The sequence below is a fragment of the Medicago sativa genome, chromosome 8, assembly GCF_051527215.1.
Source record: "Medicago sativa cultivar Bolivia chromosome 8, Bolivia_mono, whole genome shotgun sequence".
Classification (NCBI taxonomy): domain Eukaryota; kingdom Viridiplantae; phylum Streptophyta; class Magnoliopsida; order Fabales; family Fabaceae; genus Medicago; species Medicago sativa.
Window position 1 is genome coordinate 54,857,291 of NC_140756.1, and position 16,199 is coordinate 54,873,489.

At 34.5% G+C, this 16,199-nt stretch overlaps 1 protein-coding gene and 1 pseudogene across 3 annotated transcripts; one reads left to right on the forward strand and one right to left on the reverse strand.

Annotated features, from left to right (window-relative positions):
* Positions 1-349: 349 nt before the first annotated feature.
* Positions 350-4,387, forward strand: LOC146899616 (mitochondrial Rho GTPase 1 pseudogene; annotated as a pseudogene). Of its 2 annotated transcripts, XR_015022497.1 has the most exons (3): positions 350-687; positions 779-3,786; positions 3,937-4,387. The product of XR_015022497.1 is annotated as a mitochondrial Rho GTPase 1 pseudogene, transcript variant X1 (transcript). The 2 variants fall into 2 exon arrangements; XR_015022498.1 differs by having other exon boundaries at positions 779-4,387.
* A 7,233-nt stretch (positions 4,388-11,620) lies between these two features.
* LOC146899617 (pectate lyase-like) lies at positions 11,621-14,373 on the reverse strand. Its single transcript, XM_085734964.1, has 3 exons — positions 13,993-14,373; positions 12,684-13,335; positions 11,621-12,336 (listed from the first exon to the last, which is right to left on the reverse strand). Exons 1-3 carry the CDS (start codon positions 14,214-14,216, stop codon positions 11,848-11,850), a joined length of 1,365 nt encoding a protein of 454 aa, XP_085591090.1. The 5' UTR covers positions 14,217-14,373; the 3' UTR covers positions 11,621-11,847.
* Between the last annotated feature and the right edge of the window lie 1,826 nt (positions 14,374-16,199).

Below are 16,199 nucleotides of genomic sequence, written 5' to 3' on the forward strand. Positions count from 1 at the left end.
TAATGGTATTTTTGTCATGGTACAACGGTGAAGGATTCTTTTTTTTGATGGTCTCATTTTTTATTTTAATAAATCTAGACCATTAATTAGATCTAATGGTATTTTTGTCATGGTACAACGGTGAGGGTTTTTTTTTTTGTAGTGAAGGGTGAGGGATTTAATTGAGCTGTCACTTTAGAATCTACCTATTTTATAATAATGCATATTTTTTTATAATTTTTTTTTTGTTTTGTTTTGGTAGTGAAAAAAAAATCATTTAACAAATATTTAAGAATTAAGACCCATCTAACCAATATTGATACAAATGTGTTCCAATAATTAAGGGAAAGTTTGTAGTGTTTTTCTCTCTCTCTCTTCACTAAGCTGAAGAATTTGAAATTTATTATAATTAAATTTTCCTGATCTATCATTAATAGAATTAAATTTATGTCACGATTTTTTCCATGTTTTTAGTGTTTTGAAACAACACGGTATCGGGTCAGATTCACCATCTTGATTTCCGCCCCTGGTTTTTATATTAGGGTTTGGTGTGTTGCTCTGATACGTATTAGGGTTTGGTTTATTAGTATAAATAGAAACCAAGTTATACAATTGGAGAATTATTGATTCATTCCTTCAGCTGTGAAGAAAAGAAGGGAACAACGAGAATCGAAGGAAAAAGTAGCTTCATCTTCTTCTACGATTCAGGTTAACTGCTACTGCTTTGTATATCTGTTTGTATGAAATAATCATAGATTTTTATTCATAGCCAACTAATATTTTTTATTTATTTTTCCAGACTTTATACTCATGAAAAAAGGGTTACTCAGAGTCAGAATTCTGAGAGAGGTTTCTTCGCGATTCTAAGGTTTCTTATCGCGTGTTTTGCTGTAAGTCTCGATGCCGGAAGTGAGAGCTTCATCTAAGTCGGTGAATCGTATTGTTGTCGCTGGAGACAGTGGAACGGGTAAAACCAGCCTCATTGTAACCGAGGCTTGCCTTAAATTCCAGGAAAATCTCGGCCCCATCTTATTACCCTCGTATTGCAATTTCGACTCAGTCACATACATAGACACCTCTTCCCGTATTGGGGATGCTGATAAAGTTGCTGAAGAATTACAGCTGGCTGACTCAGTTATCCTAACATATGCATGTGATCGCACTGAGACACTTGAAGATATAACTACATTTTGGCTCCCCCGTCTTCGCAAATTACAGGTCAAAGTTCCAGTTATAGTAGCTGGTTGCAAACTTGATATGATAGATGAAAATCAACAGGCGGGCCTAGAACAGGCGATGTCACAAATGAGGAAGCAGTTCTGCGAGATTGAATCATACATTCAGTGTTCAGCACACAAGCGGATCCAGGTTTCTGATGTTTTCTACTTGGCACAAAAGGCCGCTCTTTATCCCACGGCTCCTTTATTTGACAAGGAGTCAAAGACTCTAAATTCTCGATGTGGGCGGGCTTTGAAGCGAATTTTTATTCTTTGTGACCGTGACAAAGATGGCGCACTAAGCGATGCCGAACTTAATGCTTTCCAGCTTAAATGTTTCTATGCTCCTTTGAAACCATGCGAGATTGTGACTGTTAAGAAGGTTGTGCAGAAAAATTTCTCCGAAGGTGTGAATGAACGAGGACTTACTCTGAAAGGATTTCTATTTCTTCATGCCCTTTTTGTCGAAAAAGGTCCTATTGAGATAACATGGACCACACTCAGGAACTTTGGATATAATGATGATTTCCAGCTTGCTCATGATTTGTTTCCACCTTTGAAGCGTGCACCTGATCAGAGTGTTGAATTGACCAAGGAGGCACTTGATTTTTTGGAGACAGTCTTTGATGAATTTGATGGTGATTTTGACAAGGTGCTGCAACCCCATGAACTTGAAGAATTGTTTTCGACTGCCCCGGAAAATCCCTGGATTGAAAATCCATACAAGGATGCCGTAAAAAGGAATGCAGTTGGGGGACTATCACTTGATGCATTTTTGTCAGAGTGGGCACTCATGACACTTATAAACCCAACCTTAAGCATGAAGAACCTGCGATACATTGGTTATCCTGGTGATTCATCATCTGCTATCCATGTGACTAGGAGGCGACACCTGGATCGCAAAAAACAACACTCAGAAAGAAATGTATTGCAGTGCTTTATTTTTGGCACTATGAAGGCTGGAAAATCTGCTTTAATGAATTCTTTCATTGGAAGGCCATATTCTGAAGCTTACAACCCAACCAACGAGGATCGTTATGCTGTGAATGCTGTTGATATCTCGAGGGAAAACAAAAAATATCTTGTGCTGAGAGAGATTTCTGAAGGTGGAGTCACAAAGCTTCTGGCCGACAAGGAGTCTTTGGCCACATGTGACGTTGCAGTTTTTGTTTACGACAGGTCTGACGAGTCTTCATGGGAGGCATCATCTGAACTCTTGTTAAAAATTACTGGTCATGGAGAAGACACTGGCTTTCAGGTGCCCTGTGTAATAGTTGCAGCTAAAGATGATCAGGATTCATTTACAATGGATATACCAGAGGCAACTATGGTTAGTCAGGACATGGCAGCAGAGGCTCCCATGCCAATCAGTGTGACGTTAGAAGATTTCGACAATATATTTCGCCGAATTGTAACTGCTGCCAAGCACCCTCATTTAGGCATCCCAAAAACTAAACCTGAAAAAACCTACAAACAGTACCACACACTCATAGATCGTTCTCTTTTGTTTGTTTCAGTTGGACTTGGAGTGGCTGTGGCGGTTGGTGTGCGTGTTGCAAGGAATAATGCGTCATGACTCATATCTATACATTTTGATCTGGATGCAGCCTGCTCCTGGTTAAAGCTATGTTTCCTTTAACATTAAAGGCATTTTTGCGACATCTATCGTAAAGTTTTCAATTTTATTTTTGTCAAGGTTGAACTATGTTAACACAATGGCTTGAGGGTCTGATTTAATATATATTATATATAATAGATTAAAAAAAAAAAAATTTTTTTTTTACAGCACGCACTCTACAATTGTGGAAACAGCTCGGTCGATAGAATAAGCGATTTACCAGATGAGTTATTGATTTACATTCTCGCTTTTCTCCCAACCAAACTAGCTTTTACTACAACCATTCTTTCCAAGCGGTGGACCCCACTCTGCTATTCACTCCCCATAATCGACCTCAGCTATAAAACCATAAAAAAAATGTAGAACCTTTAAGCGCTTCTGTCGTTTTGTCAATAATGTCATGCTCTCTCCTCTTTCAACCAACCAACCCATGAAAATTTTCCGCTTCAAGTGTCTCTTTATATACCACCAGAGAAATAGTAAATTTAATGTGACTAAGTGGCTAGAAGCAGCAAAACAGCGCCATATAGAGGAAATTCATCTCAGTTTGCCTTCCCATACCTTGATGCCCGATCTTTTTGTCTCTCAAACCCTTGTTCTAAAACTTGAAGGTTTATATGTTGGAAAGGGTACTTCGTGTGTTCATCTTCCATCAATTAAAACCCTAAATCTGACATCAGTTTGTTTTCAAAATTGGAATGATTACATAAATTTTATTTATGCTCGTCCTATCCTAGAAGATTTGTATGCAGAATAGGGATAAGGGCTGCTGTGGTTATTGGTATTAATAATGTCACGTTTCTACGCGTAGACATGGATTGCACAAAAGCTTTATCTTTGAAATCCATTCCACTCTTTCAAAACTTAATTTCCATCGAACTAGTGTTTCCTAGTTATTCATATATTTGTTGGAATGGTGTAGTAGAATTACTCTGCCATTGTCCCAAGCTTCAAATTCTTTTCATTAAAAAGGTATTTTTGTTTGTGTGTTGTTTTTTGTTTCTCCATATATTTTTATAAATGTTATTTTATAGATCATTATGGCGTCATGCGATCTATGTTGTAGCTGACCTCACTTAGTTGAATAATGCTTGTTAATGTTAATTTTTATCCCTTTGACAGTGGTGGTGGTTAACCAGCTTATCCGAGGAATGGAAATGTCCAATTTCAGTACTTGAATGTGTTTCATCTCACCTTAGATCATGCACTATTTTAAATATCGATGGTACGAGCAATGATATTCAATTGGCAAATGATATTCGATTTGCAAAAAATATTTTACAGAACGCGGGTCTTTTACAAGACATGACAATTGGCATTATAATTGGCGTTATTCCTGATTTCTTCGATAGCAAGTCAAATTGAAGAAGAATTGTCCTACTATCCAAGGATATCTCCGGGATGTAAACTTTCATTTGAATTTAAGTATGAAGATGTTCCGTGACCTTGCAAGGGAAGGAAGATTATTTCTACTTGTTCGTTTAATTCATTATGTTTTATTTCTGAATAAAATGTATTCGTTGTTCGTATCCAATGAACACAAGCTACTTAAATACGGTAATTTGAACTGAAATTTTGTTGCAGTCATATGCTGTTGATTTGCATACTTTTTTTGGACATTAATGCACTGTCTTTACAATCTCGAAGTTAATAAGTTCATTCTCATTCTTTTGTGTTCATACTTGTGCATGCACTTGTCTACAGTGTGACATATTGTATCTGTTTTGACTTCTCCATATTCCGCTTTTGAATTTGAATATTACTTCTGTGAATTTAAAATCTTCACCTTTGTTTGCTATTCAATTTTCTCGTCTCCTCCAAAGGGACCAAAGTTTACATGGTTCTGTTGAAGGTAACTTTTTTATTCCTTTTATGTCAATGAACATGTTGCTTTGGCGATTTGGTTGGCTAACTCAAATTTTTATTAGTTTTATTTTCAAAATATCCCTCTTCCTTTGTAATATTGTTTCTTTGGTGAGGTTTGTTTATACTTTGAAATCCGATAAATCAACGAATTTCAACTTGAGGGGAAGCAAATATCTTATTCTCAATAGCAGCTAATAGATAGAATAAATTATAAAAAGGGCTAAAATCAAAGCTCATGGCCTTTTTGACTTTGCTGGTTTTTTAGCAGCATTGTTGATTCCTTGTATGAAGTCCATGTTAAGATGCACATTATTTTGATTCACAATTTAAAAACATGTTGTAGATGTATTTTCGGAGAAGATATAAGTGAACTAAGAAATAGAAAGCTCACACGTTTGTTTTGTAGTGAGTAGTGATGATGAATATTTTGAATTCTGTTTTTTCTGCATTATTGGTTTTCTGCATATTTTGAGTTTGTAACAGATCTGAAATTTAAGTCTAAATGAAGGCTAATTCTTATATAATAGTCAATAATATTCCTTTCATCTTACACTATCTTTCTCACAATGATTTTTTAATGCCAAGTCTAGTTGATATTCAAACCCCAAGGGTAGTTCTTTTTTTTATCTAGTTGACACTTATTGATATTCTAACTCGTTCTTTTCATCTACAAGCTTAAGTTGTTATGTGGAAATGCATGAAAGGTGTTATGTCCAACACGAAACTGGCGATTTTGCTGGCCAAATCTAATTCTATAAGTTTATGTTTAAAACTCTGCTGCTCTTCGTTTGTTTTAACTACATACTTATTTAACACAGAAGCACAGGAAAAAGAGAAATAAAACTTACCTAAGCAAGTTTTCTAACTACTAAAAAGAAAATCAAGTTTTCTAACTCCAAAGGGGAGAATCTAAAACATGAATTCCTATATTCTTCTTTAGACTCAAGGAAGTTGGCACATTCATGGAAGAAATTCTAAATGATAGTTTTTTCTATCTTATTTGCTTTGAATTTTAGTCTATGGCTTTTGTTTCATGGAAGAGGATTTGCTTATAATTAATTCTTTGTGTAACATGACTAATTAAATATAAAAAATTTGTAAGTATTGAAAATACATATAATCTAGCAATTATTTTTAAGGTATAACTATCCAAGCTTACGCCATAGAAACAATCGCCTAATTTTTAAGGTATAACTATCCGAGCTTACGCCATAGAAACAATCGCCTATTTTGCCACCAATGCATCAGAAGTCAGTTGTTTCTATGGATCTTGCGTCATTAACCTTAGCAAGAGACGTATGATGAAGGATTGCTGGAGTTATATTTGAAGCATAAAAAAGTATACAATCAATTAAGAGGAAACATACTAGGAATAGTTATTGAAATTCAATCCCATCACAACTCTATCTAGCTATCTTGTTTCAATTTAATTTTATTCGTGTACTAAAACTCTTTTATAAAATCTTGTTCATAAAATTTATGTTAAAAATAGGGGTGGGAATAGGCCAGGCTATCCGTCGAGGGCCTATGGCTCGGCCTACTAAAAGCCCGGCTCGGCCTAGCTCGTTTAATAAATGAGTCAAGCTTGAGCTTTTTAAAAAGCCTATTAACTTAATTAGGCCGGGCTTAGGCTTATAAAAAAGCCTATCAAGTCTATCAGGCCGGCCCGTATATATATATATATCAGAAAGAATTACTGATCCTTCAAATTTTCGTACCACAATTATTATTATTTCAGTTTTTATTTATTTATTTTGTATTTGGGATACAACACAACTCTTGCTATTTTCCACATATATCAGATGAAGTTCATCTAACAAGTCAAGAGTTACTCACACCAATTGTGTTTTATTAGTTTAATTTGTATCTAATTAATGTTTATCTCTGTATTAAGTATGTTGCACAAATTGAAAGGAAAAAAAATTGATGAACAAACTCTGTTTGAAATTTATAACACAAACTAGGCTTTTAGACATGCTAATAGGTCAGGTTAGACTTTTAAAAAGGCCAGGTCAGGCTTAAAATAAAGTCTTTGACAGGTAAAAGACCAAGGCTTAGGCCTTAGTTTTTTCAACTAGGCCTAGCCTATTTAAGCAAAGCCCGGCTCGGCCCGGCTCATTCCCACCCCTAGTTAAAAACATAAATCAAGCAAAGAGTGGTCTCTGTGGACTTGATATTTTATTGTTTGATGTAAACCAGCATACTTACCACCATGCTAAGGAAACCTGAAATCCTAAGGGTAGCAGATTCTTTTTCCAATGCAAATACTAGGGCTAGAAATTCTTTTTCTATGCAGTTATTAAGTACAAGTTATTTATAGGTGCTTAACATCCATCCTATTCCTTTTTTATGCAGATATAAATTCTTTTTCTATACCAATAGGTACTTAATATCTAGGAATTCTTTTTTATATAAGTAATTTATACCAATAGGTACTTAATATGTGACATTACTTGTGTCCTGTAATAAGATTTGAACATCCAAAATCAAGGTACCAATCCTCACACATAGGATATCTTTCACTTGTAGTAGCCATTAGCAAGACTACTTCAGAGTCAAAATCATCTTGAACAATATTTGCTTCTGTTGAAATATGATGCACATTTCTAGATATTTCTAGAATACATTAGAGAAAACTAGAACAAGCTTAAAGTTATTATATATTTCTAGATTGTTCCATTAATGTCTAGGTTAAGTTGTAGCCTAGAAACATCCATAATATTCTAATGTAGAAAAGGCAAATAAAGGCCTAGATTATTCTAGTTCTAGAAACATCTATAAGCACCTATAAATAGACTTATATGGGTGCAATTGTATTCAAGCCTTTAAGCCATTGAGATGCAATGTCAATAATATTAGAGGCTTCACCATATCACTAATGTGTCTCCTCCTACAATATGCTCATCACTAATGTGTGTCCCTACCACTAGCTCCCTCGCGCTATATATTTTCCAACAGCTTCTTCATCACTTGTATGACCTTTTTTTCCATCTTTCGTGTGCCAACACTCATCAACATACTATCCAAAATTCTCACAATTATACAATGGCACCTTTCTCTTATCAAAGTCTTTTATTTTACTGTGATTGTTTCCAGAACCTCCTCCTCTCTTAGAGGATTCAGCTTTGTCATTAATCTTGGACTTTCCATTATCGAACTAGTTACCTTTCTTGAATTTTCATTTACATTTGTTCTTTGAATTCTTATCATAGCCATCTTTTTTGGTGACTTGTACTTGCAATGCTTGTTGCACAAACCTCTATGCTCCTCTTTTAATCACAAGAAACTCGTGTGCTTCCAGAGATGATTGAAGCTCTTCAGTTTTCATTGCTCTAATATCTTTTGATTCTTGGATTGCTTCCACTATGAAATCAAACTTAGAGGTTAGAGATCTCATTACCTTCTCAACAACTTGTTTATCAGATACATTATAACCACAAGCTTTCATATAATTCACCATTGCAAGCAACTTTGAGAAGTAATCATTGACTCTTTGATCTTCTTCCATGAACATTATCTCAAACTTTCATCTTAGATATTGACACTTCACTTGTTTCAAATTCTCACTGCCATCATGATATTCCTCCAAGAAATCACAAGCCTCCTTTGATCTTATTACTTTTGAAACCTTTTAAAATTTATTTGTATCCACATTATGTTAAATATAGAAGAGAGCCATTCAATCTTTCATCTTTGCATCTTTAAACGGTGTTCTTTGCACCTATGTAGGATTTGCAGTCAAATCTTCATAGCCATTATGGACAATCTCAAGCACTTTTTGAGCTCAAACAAGGACTTCATCAATGTGCGCCGTCGTTCCCAATTACTCCCATCAAGAATCAACAGATTTGATGGAAAATCACCATTTGTATTCATGATTGCTTTTCAAGAAATACTAAAATCATACAGACTTCACTCGTGTTTCCCAAAGATAGTTCCCTTCATTATTCTCTCGTGTTTCTGATGGAAGAAATTGGAAAGTGCACCAAATCGTAACAAGTAATAAAGTAGTAAGTTTATCATCTCCATAAGGATTGTCGTTCAACTCAGCAATTAGCAAAACTAATTTAAAGAGTAAATGGAAAAGAGAGGAAAATAGAGTTGCAAGGTTTAATTGCTCTGCCCAATGCAAGATTAGGTTTGTGATTCAGAGGTTTAACGACGATTAGGGAATCCTTGAATTACTTCTTCATCTTTATTGGAATTAACTTAGTAAAACTTAAGTTATGTGGTGTCTACTTGTGATTTAAGAAACTGATTTTAGAACTCCTTATTAACTCTAACGACACCGTGTTCGGTAAGATAACCTTGTTAAAGTTATGGCATTACCGAAATGAAGAATTAGAAATCATCAAGTTTCATACTTAATTTCATTAATTATGATTAAGAAATAAGAAATTAGAATTGCCAAGAACAAAATAATAATTTCGAGTTGTCAATCCTACTGATTTTATACGGATCAATTTTCAAGATTACTGATACAGATTCTCAATTGTAAAAGCATTAGGCACAGGAAAGAACAAATTAAATCCGACACAAGAAAAGCATAACTGAATAGAAACTTTATTAATTGAATCCAACAAATAAGAAGGGGTTCATCTTAGAACCCTAATCAAAGATGTTTAGTTGCACATGGTAACATACATCATAACAAAACAATAGAAAAACATACCCTAGAGAGAACAAGAGGAGGATGGAGATCATCTGCCTTGGAGTTTGATGCTTGGCCCTTTTCTTTAAATTTTAGCTTTCTGAATGAATAAGAATGTGTGCAAGGGTCTCCATTTATAGCATATGATTACTTAGGGTTCAAGAGAAGAAAACTGAGTTTTTTCCACCGATCCAGCTTGAAAAACAAGCAACAGGCAGTTTTTTCCCGCAGAAAGCAGAGGCGCATAACAGGGGTTCATGAGGCAATGACGACACCGTCTCATGCGCAGAGGCGCATGGCCTGTGCACATATTGCACATGAGGCAGCCCCCTGTGCGAAGTCTTATGTTTTCATCCTGTTTTCGATCGTTCTTCGGTCTAGAAACTCATATGAACTTGAAATGAATTTTCTTCACTTTATATTGTCTTCAAAAACCTTTCTAAGAACCATTGGTCTTCAATCTTCATATCCTTGACACTTCATGTGATATCTTGATTCATCGATTTACATGATTTATCACTACAAAACACTCAAAACACCTTTGGAGTTGCATAATTTAGGATAAAAGTGAATTACAATGACTCGAGCGAAAATAATACAATATGTTCCCCAAACTATTGACAACTCCTCTAACTCTCATCTTATTTGTCTTGAAATGCAAATAAAAGTACTAAAAACATAGCAAAAAAGATCATATGATGCTATGTCATCAGTTTCCTAGACTCAGAACTCTTGATGTCAATTGTTAACACAAAACACATAACTTGCATTACAAGCAGTCAAATAGAATGAATAAAACAGAGAGAGAGAGAGAGAGAGAGAGAGAGAGAGAGAGAGAGAGAGAGTTTGTTGTAACTGCGTTTCATTGATTGATAAATTGTGAGTTTACAACTTGTATATAGAGGTGACTTGTTGGTTAAGAAGTTTACATTTAAAATCTCTTTCCACGGAAAGTATCGAAAAATTTAAACTACTTAAACACATGGGTAATAGAAATACATCGAACCATATATTATTTATATCCAGAATATAAAACTACAAAAGACACCATAGCTATCCGAAACTAGGTAATGATCTTCGTCATGTGATACTAGCGTCTCCATCGTAAGCTGCATTAAGAGCAGAGACTAGGACATCAAGCTTCTGCTGCAAACCTTGATCGGTGAGATTATTGTGCAAAAAATGAGCAAGTATACTCAGTCAATAACAAGTTGACAAGGCTGCACGGATCAAGAAATAGAGAGACGGTAGCGGAAGATGCTATGGTTGTTTCAGATTTTGGGATTATGGTAAAAAAAGTGTTGGAATTCAAATGTGAGTGGCTAGTCCTATATTGAAAATGAATGAAAAGGAAGAATATACAAGTTCAGTGACTCGTATACTCCATGTAGTGCCGAGATCTCTCGGTGGTTTGGGTCCTTGCGCCCCCTTGCCTTGCCAACAACTGGTATTAAGAGCTTTGATTCGGTGGGATATTAAATTCTCAATGTGCTCGAAGTTACTCGTCGGATATTGCTACTATATTACTTGATCCTTTCAACGAAGTAATGAACATTTGATATGCTAGGTCCCTACCGTATATTCTAAAGGTGCACAATGTTACTGGATTTGCAAGGACTTGTGCCCACTTGTGTTAATGCATAAACTATGTGCTCATGGTCATTAGATCTTTTTAGGAAAAATAAATAATCATAGTCTTGTTTGAGCTTGATGATTGAATTAAATTCTAGTAAGTTTATTTTAATGATTGGTGAAATGGAACCTTTACTTCATTGGAGTAAATGCATGAGTTGATCGGAGCAAATGACATTATAAAATTAAAGCCCTAATTTTTCAAAACTTTGATCTATGTTTAAACTGATCTCTGGTTAAATCAAGTTAATGTGCATATGCTGACATTTTTTATGTATATTCCTGTATTTTTTCGATGCCATAGTAGCATCTAGTTCATTTCATTTGAGAACAGGATCAATATTTTTTTGTTCTTAATAATGTCTTTAAAATGCTGATTTATATTGTATTTTTTTCTATAATGCTGATTTATAAGAATCACTTGTAAATACTCCACAATGTATCGAATAAAAAGAAAAAATACAAAAACAAAAAAAAACATTGGGGGGACTACACCAAAATCCAATGAAAGTTAAAAATAAACGATAGTCGAGGAAACATAACTATCTCTTAAAAACTCAAACCTAATAAAACTAACTAAACTATACCACCAAAAGAGAAATCTTGAACTATGTGGCCATGACGTGCTACACAAATACAAAAGAAAAGGAAAGAACATTGGAGGAAAATAAGGCAAATATGCCTAAAACAAATGAAAAAATTTCATATTGAATACTCCTGCTTTTTGTACATTGAAAATAAAGATTTCTTGAGTATGCTCTACCAAAAATAAAATTGAAGTGAAATGAAATATTCTTTTAGAGAAACTATTTTAGGAAACTCCATATTGCTCTTCATTCTTCTTTAACTCCTTTACCAAGCCTTTGTTGTAGCAATGACCTAAACTAACATGGTTCACCAACACGGCATCGTAGGTTTCCAGAATACCGTGTAAGTCTTCCAACATAACTTCCTGGTTTAGCTGTAATCATGTCTTCACTTGAAAATGGTCTGTCCTTTAGCTCTGGTCCAGATTGTACGAAAAATGCTCCGTTCAAAAAAAAGTCGTTGATTGATCTCCATTGCCATTTTTTCCATTCGCTCTCCTCTGTGTATTCCCTTTTTGTTATTTCTTTTGAATTGATTAGGTCATTGCCGAGCATTTTGTTATAAGGGCCAATAAATCGGTTACCCTCACTAATAATGGTAGGGTTCTGGCTACCACCAATGGCATACATTTCCCAATGAGTGTAGTCATTGTTAACACAATGAACAAAACCATATCTTACTCTTGGCATTCTTTGGACTAATCTCTTTCCAAAGTGGTTGAATGCCAATGTGATTTGCATGATTTTATCTTCGGTATAGTCGTTACTAGCACCAAAAAGCATCACCTGTATTGCATCACAAATACTCAAAAGTAAGGAAAATTAACCCTGCCACAGATTTCATTATCGGTGCAGCTGCTGCAAAACCGTTGGAGCTCAAACAAAAAATCTCCAAACTTAGATCCAACAATTAAATATTATCGACCGATATTGAATTGGACTAAATAAAGAAACACACTAAAATTTGTGTTATTTTAATATTTTTTGAGATTTAAATTTGTGTTCGTGAAAGAAAAAAAAGATGGGAACTTGAAATCTCTCTGTCCAATTTAATTTTGGCTGATAAAAACATCACTCGGCCAAGATTGAATTGGACTGAGCTTGGAAAGGCGAAGAATGAAGGAATAACTCACCTCATTGTGGTCAGTGAAGTGACTATTAGAGATGGTAATTGCAGTGGAACCCATTATAGCATCAATCAAACCATCAGTACAATTTTTCATGGAAACATGATCAACCCAAACATTACTAGCACCAAAGATGGAAATACCATCACCATCACTCTTTGTTCTAAAACCATAATGGGTCTCGGAATCTCTAATCAGACCACCATTTCGGACTTGAATGTCGTAAATTTTAATTCCATGGATGATAATGTTCTTAACAAATTGAATGGTGATACCGGCACCATTGGAAATGTAAACATCAACGCCTCTACCGTCGATGGTTTTGTCACTAGACATAATAAGCTCTTGTTGGAGTGTGATGGCCATGCTGCGAGCGAATGTGATCCAAAGGGGACCGTTACGTGTCACCGCGTAACGGAGGGTTCCGGGTTTTGGGTCCATCAAGTCGTCGTCAGAAGGATCGGTGACAACATAGATTGGACCGCCTTGACCTCCGCGGGTGTTTCTTCCGAATCCTTGGACACAATCTGCTAGCTTTTGGCGGTTGTTAGCCCAATTTGGGTCACACCTCCAGCATCTGTCAATAGGGTTTGTGGCCATGCATGCTCCATCTTTAAGTCCTCCCAAGTTCCTTCCTTTGTCCCTTGCGGCTATGATTCTGTTTGTCAAAAAAATCCCATTTTAGTTTATCTTATACTATAGATAGATTTTATGCATTTGTGCAAAGACTTTAGGTTATGAATCTTAAACCATTTTAATAAATTTTAAGAATGAATTGCATTTTTTGTAAAAGAATGATATGTATGCAAGGAATTTTTTACTCGATGTCTATCTTATGAATATGATATGGTGTGTTAATAATAAAACGCTGAAATATATCCAAATTAATTAAGAGATGCTTTTATCCCCAACAATTTGTAAAAATCCGACAAATGCCCGAATGCACCGTTTCGGAAAGACAAAAACATATGGTTTTCTTCAGATGCACCATCTAATCAAAAACGGTGCATCTAGACAAAATCGAAGTCTTAGAAACAATGGGCAAAGTTCCTCTAAAATTAATTCTATGTTTCTGGAATCATTTTTACATAAACACAATCATGCACTATTTTTCTGTTATAAAATTGAATGTGTCATGAATATGATAGGGTAAGATCAGAAATAGCAAAAAGCTCACTAGCTTGCTAATAAAATACTCAACCATATCAAATTTAATTTTATGTTTCTGCATCATTTTTATGTAAAAGCAAACATGCACTATTTTTACCTTATGAAATTAAATGTGTTATAAATATGTAAATAGCAAAATGCTCACTCGGAAATAGAAGCAGTCAAGTTTCCAGAGACAGCATAAGGATCAGGAAAATAAGCAGCCTTATTCTCTTGTTTTGCAACCTTAGCCCTTTCTTGCCAATATGAATCAAACTCAGGTCTTTGTTCTTTCCAATACTCATTATTCTCTAATTTATTGGCATTCAATGTAGGGGTAAGAATTGCCAAACAAAGCACAAAAAGAATAATGTCAAGTGATCTTGCCATTTTTTATTTTTTATTGGTTTTTTTTATGTTGACCAAAAAAGGGGTTTGGACTTCAAATCATATGAAGTTAACCCCAAGGCCAACAAAATGAAAAGAAAGAACACTTGTTCTTAGGGAAACTTTATAATTAATAATATCTGTTTCCCGACTATGTTACCATCGTTGCATAGGTATTTATACACCAAAATTAAAATCCAATTATGGATTATGTTGGAGAAACATTATGCTAGATAAACGGGTTACTTGTCTTTTGACCATGAACATTTTTTAGGTCAAAACTTGTAGTGGATTTGCTTTGACCTTGTCATAGCCATAAAAAAAAATAGGTGTTCATTCTTAGCATCTAAATCTAAAAAAGGAAGTGGTTATTTGCCAAATTGTACATGGAAATAAAATGGCTGCTCCTCCTAGTGACAAGGAACTTTAATTCGTAATGCATAGTCACATGCTAAAATTCAACTAGTCCATAACCCGTGCTGCCGCGCGATGAGGTGTGTGACGTTTTGTCGTGGTGTGAGATCAAGAACTAAATAATAGTTGAAGTTAAAAGGCATAGATAAAAACTAATATATAGTTCACCTTAAATTTCATAAATAAAAATATACTAACACTATTCACACGCACAAATATATATATATATATATATATATATATATATATATATATAATGACATATTCCCATAAAAAAGGATATATACTTAGATTTTTTTTAGACTAATATATAAACTTAGATATATTTTTATTAATATATTTTTTTGAAAGAATATTTTTATTAATATATAGTCCGTACACTCACATATATTTTATAATTTTTTTAAAAACTATATATTTTATTAATATAGTTCTTAGTAAATATACATATACTGACATATTCACGTAAAAAAAATATACTCACATATATTTTATTAATATATAGTTCATATTAAATTCCATGAATAAAGATATACCGACATATTCCCGTATTAAAAAATATAGTCCGTACACTCTTATATTTTTGAAAGGAGGTTGTTAAAATAAAATTGTACACCTTAATTTTTACTAATGATTTTTTCCAAAGATGAGAAAATTGTACACCTTAATAAAATTGAGAAAATTTAAATAGATTATTTTTTTCCAAAGATTATTATTATTGTAATTATTTGACAGAATTATTAATATTAAGAAAAGAGTTTATTTATTTAAAAAAAATTAAAACAAACAAAGCACTACAAAAGAGAACACCATAAATATATGCATAAAAAATTAGTAGAAGATGAGAAGTAGAGAAGAGGACATTGATGAAGAAAAATTATAGAAAGAATATGCAAGAGAGCGAATATAGAAGTTGATGAAATTTGAAATTTGAATTATTTGATAGAATGAAGTGACAAGTGACAATTAGGCATGGCAATGGGGCGGGGTGGGGACAGGTTTTTGCCTTCCCCATCCCCATCCCCTACTCCCATATACCCGTTACCCTACCCATATCCAACGAGGATAAGAAATTGAATCTCATCCCCGTCCCCAATGGGTTCGGGTATTCCCGCCCCATCCCCATCCCCGCAGTGGACCAGTTTTTTTTAATAAAAAAAGAGTTTTTTTTTTACGCTTCAATGGTAATGTTGTAATGCATTATCCAACAATTTGCGCTCATTTTAACATTTACTTACCGAATAATTTGGTTGCTCCTTTAACTATCAATGAAAGTTCTTATATCATGACAATTATCAAACCAAATAACATGACATATCATTATCAACCCCCTCAACAAAAACAAAAACATGACCTTTCTACATTCGGGTAGGGTTTGGGTATGGGTTCGGGGTGGGTGCATATATCCCTGTTACCCGTCCCGTACCCGTTTTTTAAATCGGGAAAAACTCAAACCCAGTCAAATCGGGGAAAACCCGTCAAATCGAGGTTGGTTTGGGCAGGTATCCATGGGCACGGGTTTTGTTGACATGCCTAGTAGGGGTGTTCAAAACCGAACAAACCCAATAGAAA